The sequence below is a fragment of the Phycodurus eques genome, chromosome 14 (genome assembly GCF_024500275.1).
Source record: "Phycodurus eques isolate BA_2022a chromosome 14, UOR_Pequ_1.1, whole genome shotgun sequence".
NCBI classification, from domain to species: Eukaryota; Metazoa; Chordata; class Actinopteri; order Syngnathiformes; family Syngnathidae; genus Phycodurus; species Phycodurus eques.
In genome coordinates, this window is record NC_084538.1 from 18,194,698 (window position 1) to 18,208,135 (window position 13,438).

General features: G+C 42.6%; 1 protein-coding gene across 1 annotated transcript; it reads left to right on the forward strand.

The window, feature by feature from the left end:
• The first annotated feature begins 1,913 nt into the window (after positions 1–1,913).
• Positions 1,914–3,626, forward strand: kcnf1b (potassium voltage-gated channel, subfamily F, member 1b). The gene has a single exon (XM_061696669.1). It carries the CDS (start codon positions 2,016–2,018, stop codon positions 3,354–3,356), a length of 1,341 nt encoding a protein of 446 aa, XP_061552653.1. The 5' UTR covers positions 1,914–2,015; the 3' UTR covers positions 3,357–3,626.
• The last annotated feature ends 9,812 nt before the right edge of the window (positions 3,627–13,438 follow it).

A 13,438-nucleotide genomic window follows, 5' to 3' on the forward strand; every position in this document is an offset into this window, starting at 1 on the left:
ACTCATGGCTGTATAAGCTCAAAAGGGTGCTTCTACTAAATACTGAGCAAAGGGTCTGAATACTTATGGCTATGTGATATTTCAGTTTTTCTTTTTTAATAAATCTGAAAATATTTCAACAACTCAATTTTTTTTCTGTCAATATGGGGTGCTGTGTGCACATTAATGAGGGGGGAAAATAACTTCAATGATTTTAGCAAATGGCTGAGAGTGACAATTTTAAGGGGGTCTGAATACTTTCCGTACACACTGTATGTCATATGGTTGGGACCGCACCGAATGTTATATGATCAGTGCTACACTGAAGAACTCTTGGTTTGTGTGTTCATGTGGCATTCTTCCTGTGGTGTGAGTTTAAATGTGCTCGATCCTATACCCAGGAAGTATGAATCTTTGTCAAAGTTTGTCATTCCACAGTCAAGCAGATGAGTAATCTTTCTTTTTTCACTCTGTGAGATGTCTAGCAAACTACTTGAAAGGCCAGAACATCATGCTACACACCACTAGTGGTCCATTAACAGCAAGGACGAGAGACTTTGGTAGCAGGGAAGTCTTGAGAGACATAAACTTGGGTTGTTGTTAAATAAATAAAATTAAACAATTGTGACAGTGGTCATTTTATTTTTAAGCTTGTATAAAAATACTGTTATCATTTTCATTTCAGTCATGGTATCTTTTTAAAAAATTTTTTACATATAGTAAAACGTAACTCGAAAAAAGTGTTGTTTAATATGGTAATCTACAACGTAATAGCTGTCCAATGTAAAGCATATCTTTTCCTCCAATTCTGTGAAATTACTTTGTTGGATGGGGTTTGTGTCTGCCTCATTTGAGAGGTCCTGGTTTGAATCTCTGCTTTGGCCTTCCTGTTCTATCTGTGTATACAGTCGTTTAGGATTTTGGGTCGGATTTTGTCTTCAGTTTGTTTTCAGCTTGCAGACTACCGTCCCTTTTGGGTGCTGGGATTGACCATAAGGAAAATAGAGTGAAGTAACACATTCTGACGGTCGCATCCCACTATGATAAATCTGAAACCAAGTAGGCCCAATGACTTGACTTAACATGCTTGAAGTTTAGTTGGGTTTGCTTGATTTTCGCCCCAGTAACTTGAAACTTGTAGGTTACTTGCACCTCGCATTGTCACTTACTCCCACCTGTGCAAATAGCCTCCCTGGCCCTAGTTATTTAGCACTATGTACTATTAAATTGATAACTTGTTTCTGAGCATTTAACCTCAACATTAAAAAAAAAAAAAAAGATTATAATACATACACGCATAAAGTAGACAACATGTATCTATTAGGTTTTCATTTTAAGTGACAATAATTAAATTATTAAAAAGATTATTATTTCCTGAATTGGGTGTTGTTGTTGTATACATGGAAGACAATGTTAAAAACAGCGCTATACAATTTATTTTATAAGCATATGTAAATTGCAAATGAAGAGGGGCACCAAATAACATTGACACACTTTAATTTTACACTTGATGGGTGGGCAAGCACTCCAGACACCCAACTTTTTTTTTTTTTAATACAAGCATTTAAAAGTACATTTTCCATAATATTTCCCCTCTAAGTGTAGATTTTGTTTAACTAATGACAAGGATGAATCATTATACCCGAGCTTATTTCCCATGTTTCAGAAAATATGTGATTTAGAGACAGTAAGTTATTACGCATAAGTAATTATTGAAGTGTCAAGAAATGCAATGCAGTAAGCTGAGTGCTTGAGGACATCACTTCTTTCCTGAGTCATTATACCTTTAGTACATAAAAAGATACGTCTCTCTCTCTCTCTCTCTCTCTCTCTCTCTGCGTCTGCGTGAGGAAGTGAAATAGGGGGGAAAAAACACAAGCTATGTCATTCAGTCTGTCAGCTTTCTGAGGAAAAACGTGTTGCACATTGAAGTCATGCGCATCCACTCCACTGTGCGCGCATGACTTTTTTTTTTTTGGCTCGAGCCTTGGCGTGATCTTACTGCATTTTGTTTGATTAAGCAACCCCGTTGTAAAATGTGGACGATCCCGAAGCCAAGATACAGAAGCAGTTCGTGTGGTGACGGTGAGCCTGAGATCACTGTGAACATCGGCGGGGTCCGCGTGGTGCTTTTCGGGGACGTTCTGAATCGTTACCCGGAGAGCAGACTGGCCGAGTTGGTGAACTGCTCAGCCGCGCCGAATGACGAACTTATGTCGTCTCTTTGTGACGACTTTGACCCCGGCCGAAAGGAGTTTTATTTCGACCGAGATCCAGATGCGTTCAGGTGCATCATCGATGTGTATTACTTCGACGAAATCCACATTAAACGCGGCATTTGCCCCATTTGTTTCATCAAGGAGATGGAGTTCTGGAAAATAGAGCAAAGTGCGTTAGATGAGTGCTGCAAAAGTGACTTGAGCGAGAAGGAGGGGGAGCTGCGGGAGATCGCGAGCAAAGTAAAGGTAATTTTGGAGGACATGGCAGAGGACCAGAGTGCAACGGGCACCCAGAGGTGCCAACGCTTCTTGTGGAGGCTCATGGAGAAACCTGGTTCCTCCTTCCCCGCGCGCCTCGTCGCCATCGCGTCCTTCCTCTCCGTCCTGGTCTCGGCGGTGGTGATGTGCGTGGGAACCGTCCCAGAATTGCAGGTAACAGACGCCGAGGGGGAGCCGGTGGAGCACCCGACTTTGGAGGCCATTGAAACGGCGTGCATGCTGTGGTTCACGGCGGAGTACCTGCTGCGCCTCGCTGCCTCGCCCAATAAGTTAGACTTTGCCTTCTCCTTCATGAACATCGTGGACTTCATGGCTATTATGCCTTTCTACGTGGTCCTCGGTCTAACCTACCTCGGCACCACCTCCGTGATGGAACTGGGCAACGTTCAGCAGGCGGTCCAGGCGCTGCGCATCATGCGCATCGCGCGTGTTTTTAAGTTGGCACGCCACTCGTCGGGACTGCAGACTCTCACGTACGCGCTGAAAAGGAGCCTCAAGGAGCTGGGGCTGCTCCTCATGTACATGGGCGTGGGGATCTTCGTGTTCTCCGCTCTGGGCTACACCATGGAGCAAAGTCACCCTGAGACTTTGTTCAAGAGCATTCCACAATCCTTCTGGTGGGCCATCATCACCATGACGACGGTGGGATACGGAGACATCTACCCCAAAACCACACTGGGCAAGTGCAACGCGGCAGTGAGCTTCCTGTGTGGGGTCATAGCCATCGCCTTACCCATACACCCCATCATTAATAACTTTGTGGTGTTCTACAACAAACAGCAAGTGTTGGAGACTGCAGCCAAGCATGAGGTGGAGCTGATGGAGCTTAAGTCTGCTGGGGATGCGCACAGAAAAGACAGCGACAAAGATGACACCTAGAATGAATAGCATTTCAGACTTCAGTGTAAAAAAACCAACAACGACATATGGAAATGTTAAAGCACCGGTGTCCAAGCTGTGGTCCAGGGGCCACCTGCGGTTTTGCGGCCCGCGGCATATACTAACATTGTTGTGTAAGCCTAAATTGTGCTTGTTACTTTGTACACTGGGTGGGAAGTTTGTTTCATCTCTTGCTTCCTTGTATTTGCAACCAAAATCGAAACAACATTTCTTTTCGTAAAACTCAGATGACTAAAGATAATTCAGTTACAGCAGCAAATAGCGTGAATCGCCATTCTTTGCATCGCTTTCAGTTCCATGTCAGTTTAGGACTGAATGGTATTGTTTTGGTTCTGAATGTGGAGGTGGAATTCTGCTGCTGCTCAGTGCAGGGGCAGAGTTCCTCTCCTAGGATGCAGGGCCGCTGGCCACCCCAAAGTCCTGAAAAATCCTTGACTTGTTGCTTTATCACTCAACGGTTTTTTTTCCTTCAATGTAGATATGCAGATTAAAAAACATAAATGCTTGACATTTCTTCACATACCTGCTTGTACCTGTTTTGATGTGTTAAATAAATTGAAGGTGAATAATGTAAAAGTGCCCCTTGTGTCTTTTGATTTTTCTGTACACGCCCCTTGGAAGAAAAGGTTTGGACACACCTGTGTTAAAGGTTGGACCAGTGTGGCTATGAAATACTCCTATGTAATGTAAAAGACTTTACACTCAACAAAGCTCTACACAAAGAGAAGAATTCTAAATTCCTGCTCGTAGACCGCTACAGTGTATCCCTCAGTTGCTTATTATACTGTACATGTATATGTAGACGCACCATAAAATGTTTTCGACTGCACAATCACCACTAAAAAAAAGGTGTTAACTGTCTTTTGATATGACATTGAATCTGAAAAGGGGGGGGAAAAGACTGAAGAGATTTTCGCCCATTTTGAGAGTCAACTACTGTTACAAACCAAGTAAATTTAAACGTGATCCAAACAAAGTTCTTCAGTTTGGGTGTACTAACAATGAATTCAAGAGCTTGTACAGGGTGTTCTTTCAGTCATCTTGCATGTATCCATCTAAGGCAGTTGAGAACAGGCTCTTGCAATGTCGACCAGGCAGCGGAATAAAACAGCAAAGTAAAAGCAAATGTAAATACATAGACAACACACTTTACAGTATGATACACAGTAGTTACATAGTTACATAATACCGGTTCTGTCACAATTTGTAATCGTACGGTATTGGACTCGACCCAAAAGCAGACGGAGGCGGAGGAAGTAGTTGAGAATGGCTTATTTGGGGATAACTCAGGGTCTGTATTTCCAAGGCGCGATGGTGGTCCGTAGGAGCAAGGAGCGTGCAGGAAGCGGAAGCGTGAGCAGGTGGGAGAGCTTGACAGCGTGGTCGGAGCGGGCAGCGGAGCGGGAGACACGGGGGGACACTGGAGGCGGAGGAGAGGACACGAGGATAAGTACATACGCAGGTCACCAAGTAATCTTTTTAAACACAAGAGCAGAAATTGGACCATGCCCCTCCCAGTCCACCAGGAACTGAAAGCCCCTACCCCGGGGCCGCACATCCAGTATGCGTGACACCGTGAAGGCAGGATGGTGGTCGATGCCACGGGGGTGGGGGTTATGGCCGGAGGGCTCAGCGTACGGGTGGAGACTGGCTTGAGCAGAGATACATGAAACGTCGGGTGAATCCTGAGAGACCGGAGAAGCTTCAACTGTACGGAGGTGGAATTGATGATTTTGGTGACCGGGAAAGGTCCAATGAAGCGTGGTGTGAGCTTATGTGATTTGGTTTGGAGAGGGAGGTCACGGGAGGATAGCCAAACCATCTGACGCACCTTGTATACAGGCGTAGGGGAGCGATGAAGACCCGCCACTCGCTTGTTTCTTTCGGCTGAACGAGTCAGGGCAGCCCTGACGTCCTTCCAAATATATTGGACCCATCGTAGGTGCTCCCTCACCGAAGGAACCGCCATCGTGTGATCCTGTTCCTTAACTCATTCAGTGCCAGCCGTCCCAGTTAACATGGATATTTGACTTCGAAAGACGTCAGTGGCACTGAATGTGTTAAACAGAGGAGGTTGAAAACCATAGCATGCCATGAAGGGAGACATACCTGTGGCAGAGCTGGTGAGGGAGTTGTGGGCATATTCAACCCACGGGAGTAAGGTACTCCACGAGGCGAGATTGCATGCAGCAATGCAGGGAAGAGCAGACTCTAGATTTTGATTCGCCCACTCTGTCTGGCCATTGGATTGTGGATGGTAGCTGGAAGACAAACTGGCTGCTGTGCCCACCACCTTGCAGAACTCCTTCCGAACATGGGAGGAGAACTGAGGACCTCAGTCCAAGACAATGTCAATGTGGATGCCGTGAAGTTTGAACACGTGAACGACTAGAAGGTTAGCGGTCTCGAAAGCAGAGGGTAACTTGGGAAGGGTTACGTAATAGACACACTTGGAGAAACGATCTATGATGGTAAGAATAATGGTGTTATCTTCAGAGGGGGGTAGGCCGGTAATGAAGTCCAAGGCAATGTGGAACTAAGGGCGGCTCAGGATGGGTAAGGGGCGGAGCAGACCAGCTGGGGGTTGATGCGAAGTCTTTCCTCGGGCACAGACGGAGCAGGCTAGGACAAATTCTCGGGTGTCTTTTGCCAGACTGGGCCACCAGAAGTGTTGTTGGATAAATTGGGTGGTACGGGTGATTCCGGGATGACAGGTAAGTTTGGAGTTATGGGCCTGCTGAAGTACTTCTGAGTGGGCAGAATTGGGCACTAAGAGCAGGGAAGGATGGGGTCCGGTTCCACCGAGCTGGAGGGGGTGAATAAAGGCGAGAGAGTGCATCAGGGTTGCCCTTACAGAAACCAGGGCGGAAGGAGAGGCTGAAATTGAATCGACTGCGAAATAAGGTCCTACCAGCTTGCCGGGGGTTCAGACGTTTGGCGGAACGGAGATAGGCAAGATTCTTATGCTCAGTGCCTTCATTCCTCCAGGGCCCAGATGATGGCCAGCAGCTCACGATTTCCTACGTCGTTTCCATTCGGACGGTGAAAGACGACGGAAAAAGAAGGCACAGGGATATAATTTTGTCATTTGGGTCACAACAGAATTATTCCCCACATGATGCCAAACTAAAAAATGTAATGTAAAAATACTAAGTTCCAAATTAATATGCAAATGATATTTTTCTCAGATTTTCTTAAATAGTTGATGCAAATGGCATGCGGCATAATTTAAAGTCATCAACCTTCAGAATATACCAGTAATTCAAAAGTTTTTGAACAAACGTTTTTGAACAAACCTCACAATAATAATTATTATTTTATTATTATTACAATTATTATGCACAACAAAGTTTCACGACATTTGACTGAAAATAGTCATTTACTCAATTTGCAGCATTGGGTGGTCATATTTGCTGAAATCAAAAGCTATTTCAATCAAAAACATCACAAGTCGAGTTACATTGTGAAATAGGACCCCTTATTTGATAGGAGCCTCGCAATTCTTACGTCCATTAAACGTGACGTTTTAGAGAGTTTCGGGTTGAATTTCTTTTGAGATAGTGCATTGTCATCCTTGAAGATGATTTAGTTGATGAAAGCACAGTTTTCAACGTGCCAATACACTTCAGACGTCGCTTCGTGACGGGTGCGCCCTTGGCTGGAACGGAGCCGGGCAGCCCGTTGCAGGTGATGGGGGTCGAAACAGTTCACAGGGTGGTTGCCTGTGGTGCAGCTCCGTAATGGGAGAGTGGTCGCCGCCCGAGCAGAATTAGTCATCTATTTTGCAGAGTATGATTTTCAGTTGCCTATCACCTCATCACGCCAACATATCATGTGGTAAAGTTGTGTAGTATTGGGACACTTACAAGTATCGAGTACCAATATCGTTATCGGCTCCGATACCGTTGTATCCAGAGCGGTAACACTAACCAGATCAGGGTGTAGCTTATCGATCCATGACCCTCTGAACTTAGATGAACTGGGTGTAGTAAAGATATTCACCGATACTTTGTGTCACCTCCTGCTATTTTTTATTTTTCTTCCTCAGCAGAAAGGGGAAAGGTGGATATTTGTTCAGGTGGATGACTCAACTGGCAATTAATTGAGGTATGTATTAAAATGGAGGCCACTTGTTTCAGATATACATAAATAATCTAAAGTCAATAATGCGCTGATAAAAATATCTTGGCTGAGGTAACAATTCAAGTTTCTATTGCGACTTAAAGTTGCATTTCTGGCCAAGATAGTTAATACGGAGTACTTTTTTTGAGCTATGAAAAGAAAAGTCCCAAAAAGAAAGCACTAGCTCAAGCTTTTAAAATAATAACATAACACTGTTTGGTATTTATCTGCGATTGGCTGAGGACCCGTCCAGGGAGTACGTCGCCACTCGCCCAAGGTTCCAGCTCACCCGTAACCAGAATGAGGACAAGCAGTCGAGAAAATAGCTGGATGGATATCATTTTCGCAAATACAATGATATATATACAATCAATAACAGGTTTGCCCTAAAGCCAGTCTGGTAATGGAAGTCCAATAAATAAATACACATTATATTAATGAATACATGCCAGCAAATATTTTGTGTGTTGTTTATAAAGCAGTCAGTCTCCCTGTAGACATGAAAAGCCAAGAGTCTCATACTGGTAGTGACATTCAAACCGATGTTAGGTAACAGTTTTTTTCAAATACTTTCTGTCAAGGGCAGATAAAGGCTTCAGGGATGTTATCATTTTTGCCCCGCGATACCTGTGGTGTAATTGGCTCCATGTTAGGAACCAAAGGTCATTTCTGACCCCAGCAATAGCAGCAATCAACTGCGCTCTTTCTTTCATGACAAGTTATTGACGCACATGAGGAGTGGAAAGAAAAAGTGGCAGGTTAAAATAAAACGTAAAGAAATGACACCAGAGACAAATGCTAGTGTTCATGAAACAATTTTAAAAATGATGAAATGACTTATATAACGGCGGCACGGTGAACGACTGGTTAGAGCGTCTGCCTCACAGTTCTGAGGACTGGGGTTCAATCCCCGGCCCCACCTGTGTGGAGTTTGCATGTTCTCCCCGTGCCTGTGTGGGTTTTCTCCGGGCACTCCGGTTTCCTCCAACATCCCAAAAACATGCATTAATTGGAGACTTTAAATTGCCCGTAGGTGTGACTGTGAGTGCGAATGGTTGTTTGTTTGTATGTGCCCTGCGATTGGCTGGCAATCAGTTCAGGGTGTACCCCGGCTCCTGCCCGATGATAGCTGGGATCAACCCTAGTGAGTAGAAGCGGCTCAGAAAATGGATGGATGGACTTATATAACAGATTTCCATCCAAATCTTTTTTTTTATAGTGTTGATTCTCTGATAAATACAAGGTGGTTATTAGATCCCAGATGTCAGACTTTCTCACAGCATGTGAATGTGCAACGTGTGTCATCACACATGCTGTTCATCACTATGCAAATAAAAATCAATGTTAGAATGTGGCCATAACCGTCTGGAAACACAGACTGTAACCAGCAAACTTTTAGTCACAGAATTCCTTATATTATTTTATATTCAAATATGTCATATTGTCTCGACTGATATCCCTCAGCAGCAGTGGTACCCAGTTGTCATGGCACCTGGCACCAGTCTTAAATAACAGCCTTGTTCTCTCATTATTCTGCCTCAACCAAACCGTTCGCTTTTAAAATGGACTCCCACATTGAATGAGCTCTGACTTTCTATTTGACAAAGTTGACAGAGGGAACAAAATGTTTTTTTTTTTTTTTTATGTTATGCACCTTTCAAGAATGAGTCATTGCAGATATTTAGAGCTGATGTGAAAGAGGACCTGGAAATGAGAACTGAACCAACCTGAAATCCTTTGAGTCTCCATTTATTCAGATTCAGCCATTCATTTTATGTACTGCTAGCAGCCATTTATACTCACATTCACACCTATGGACTATTTACAGTCTTCAATTAAACTAGGAAGCCATTTTTTCTGGAATGTGGTTGCAAACCGGATAACCCAGAGAAAATCCACACAAGCATGGAGAGAACATGCAAACTCCATGCGCTACAGTGATGTTCCAACCTGAATTAGAATAGCAGAAGTGTAAAATGAATATATTCATTGCAGTCTTGTAGAATTGCATTGTACATAATAATAACATAATGAGCTACATCAGTGGGAAATTTGAAGAAAAACCTCTCAGTAGGATACAGTGCAGTTCTACACAACAAACTACTTAAAACATAAACATAATAGGCATTATAATAAGTATTTTGTCGTGGCACTAAGGGTGACAGCATCACAATGGAATTAAGTTGGTACTCTGAGGTTTGCATGTAAAAAAAGAAAACTGCAACAAGAAGTAAATAGTACAGGGCAAAAAGTTGGAAAACATTTACAGTCACTACAGTTAAAGATATGCAATGCACTAAAAATACCGCAATGGAAGTGAGAAGAGTCGCCTGTTTCTACAGCATGTGTGCCCTGTGATAGACTGGCAAACAGTCCAGGGTGTAGTCTGCCTCTCGCCCGAAGTCAGCTGGGATAGGCTCCAGCTCCCCATGAACGTGAACAGTGAGCAGTGAACAGTGATAAAATGGTTTGAAAAATGGATGGATGGATGGATGGATGCAGTGAGCATGTTTCTCATGCTGTGTGAGCAAAGGTGGCAAAAGCATTCACACTCTGTACTTAGTTGGAATAATAGATACTGTATTTGTGTTAAAAAAGAGACTTGGTGAAAGTAGTAGTGATTAAACCCCTTTAAGTAAAAGTTCAGACTCTGAAATATACACTACTTAGTACGACAATAATATTAAACTGTAAATTAAAGTACAGTATAATACCAATTATGATAACAAAAAAAAAAACTGTGTACACAAAACCTAACATTGTGAACAGACTATTAAAAAATGTATATCAATTATCTAAAAATGACAACTGACAAAATGATCAATTAACAAATCCTTCTTGGAAATGAAATTAGAAATCTTGCTTCTCCAAATCTGTTGCTTCATTTTCATTAATGCTTCCTCGTTCACGTTCGTCCATGTTGATGCTGTTGCTGTTTTGTCCATCTTTTAATTACCCTATTAGTCAATCAATCAATCAATCAACCAACAATTTAGATGGGCTCGGCAAGCTGCATGTCGCAAAGCGAATGCTTGAAATGTCACGGTATGTATGTATGGAAGTATATCTGTGCCATCAGATTTGGAATCTGAATTACTCACACAGAATTTGCAATAGTTACACTACTATTACATTTTCGACAGGGTAACTTGGAATTGTAACAATTCCATTTCCAAAGTAACCTTCGCTACACTGTTTAAATATAATACTGTATATAACACTCTTTGGCGAAAACTCCACCAGCCACCAACGCTTCCCACCGTTGTGATCGATAAAACACTTTATTTTACCTTCAGAACTGGCAAATAAATGTTGTGGTTTTGATATGCAGATGACTCAAGAGGTTAGTTCAATTCAAAGGCATTTTACAGTCCATGTGTGTAATTTTGTCTCATTGTCAAATTGATGCTTCTGTGAGTATGATGAAAACATAGCACTCAGAAGGGTCAAATTTCACTGTTTTGGGCGGGGGGGGGGGGGGGGGGGGGGGGTTTGAATGTATGTGAGAAGTGGAGGAGAAGAGTGTGAGACACTTCCCTTTTCTTACATCTGGTTTAAAAACAGCAAGCATGATTATTGATCTGAAGAAAAAAATTGTAAAAGCAGCAGGAAGGTGACATTTCAAATGTCACAATCTTTTCAGTTTGCTGGTGTGATGCAGAACGAGCACTCAGCCTCGACCTCTAAGCCATTGCGTTGTATTGCCTCTTGGCCCCCACTCATTCACAGCTGGTCACCAGCTCTGGTGCTCCACGTCTCCAACTGGAGGCTCTTAATGTTTCACTTTTTTAGCACTTACTGTTCAATACTGCATGTACTTTCTCCAAAGGCCACAGCTGGCTGGAGGACCATCCCTTTTGATGGGCTGTATCAACATGTACCGATTTGAAGAACCCCGTGTAATGGCAGGCTTTGTGGAGTGGAAATGCCATGCCATCCATCCATTATCTATCGCTTATCCTATTCAGGGAACAAAAGGCCATGCAAGCCAAATTTGGATGGGAGGCAGGACTTTAAGGGCTGAAATATGTGCGACCAGGAATTGAATTTACGAGCTGAATTTTAACTGAAGTCCAATAAACTTGAAAGTGAATTTAAGAATTTTGTAACCGCAATGAAAATTCAAATGATATATTTTCACATTCAGTTTCGTCATTTCAGATTCAGTTCGACAAATTCAATTTCAAATTAGCTGTGACAGACATCCGGGAACTGTAGGAAAAGCAATCGATCGGCGATACACAGATCTCGTCTTCGGCCAATCGGCGTCTTCGTTTTTTATCACGTGACATTATTATTATTATTATTATTATTATTATTATTTTTTTTTTTTTTTTTTTTTTTTTTTTGCAAATCCAAGCTGTTTATCTCCTGCTAATGTCCAAAAGAAAATGGGGCTGGACTCCAATTCATTCACGTAAACCCCCTAAATTCATTTGAAACAGTGCTGTCTGTATCGAGATGTGCTGTGTGCTGTTTCTACCCCCTGAGATGTAACAAAGGTTAAGGAAAGGTGGTATAAAGGTTAAAATACTGTCACCGGTTAGAAGATAGAAGACTTCCCGGAGACTCCCTATGTCACGTGATAAAAAACGAAGGCGCTGGTTGGCCGAAGCTGAGATCTGTGTAGCGCGATCGATTGCTATTCCTTACAGTTCCCGGTTGTCTGTCACAGCTATACTTAGGAAGAAACCCCGCTGTGGTTTGTCTTCGTAGTTGATGTATTCTGTGCTGCTTGCCTTCCTAGAGTCAGTTTTAAAGACAGTTTTTAGGGATAGCGTCAAGGACAGTCGTGGTTGAGAGAGCTTCATTTTCTCATCCATTTTTTGCTCTTTAAAATGTCACCGGCTGCAGTGCTGCGTCGGGCCAAATCTTTCCTTGCGAGCCGGAAGGGGCTATTTCAACTCATGGTATGTGTTTGGCTCTATGTCTATGGCTGCATATATCCAACACTGAATGCTTCGGATAAAACGGATTGGACAGGATGCTTTTTTATCACTCAAATGCACAAATTCCTGGTTTTCTACAGTACAGAAGCAACATAATAAATGGGAGAATAGTTTTGGACGATTACCGGTAGATGTTCATCATTGCAATCAACCCTATTCTAATTGTCATAATTTTACGATGTGAAAGATTGATCTTATTTGACAGCTCGGCTTAGACCCTAGAACCCAGAATTCCGCACCAAAACTACCATATCAGATTGTTCCTCTCAGCTCATCAGGAGTAATTTTTTTCTTCTTCTATGACATGTATAGTAACGTACACATAGATTTTGGTGCCCTTTTATGATGTCACACTATTTACATATAGCTAAAGAAGCTCTTGGCATCATGTCACACCACCCAACGATGGAACAAAACCCGATCGGGCTTTACTCTTCAAAACTCTAATTGGTGGAAAAGTTTAAGTGGTCACTTAGTCAAGTCTTTAACAAATGAATTTTTCTGACCTTAAAGCTGGTCAATTTTGTAAGCTAGTTCACTAATTGTCAAGCAGGCACACAAAGAAACTCAAATTTTCCAGTCTCTTCTCAAAAATATTTTAAAAAATTAATATATTCGTCTAACATAATGAAGGTGTTGTGGAGTGACAGCCCCACAGACAAAGGTTTATTGACGCCATCCCCGGCTACTCCAGTGAGTTTTCAGTGTGTCCTTGAGCAAAGGTTTCCTATAAAAATTCACTACCTGTATCATTTGTGTGTGTCTGGGTTCGACAAACGACCTCTGGTTATCAAGAACTCCTATCTAATTCATGTAGCAACCTTCAAATTACGAGACTGATAAAAAGGTTTCTCGTCACTTTCCCTAAATTTTATACGTATAAAAAGTGACGTGGTTCCCCTTTACGAGACAAACTAGCTTGATTTATAACGCTGAAACTTAAAATCACTCTAAACTGGAATTAACGCAGGCGTCGCTTCCGGCTTAATC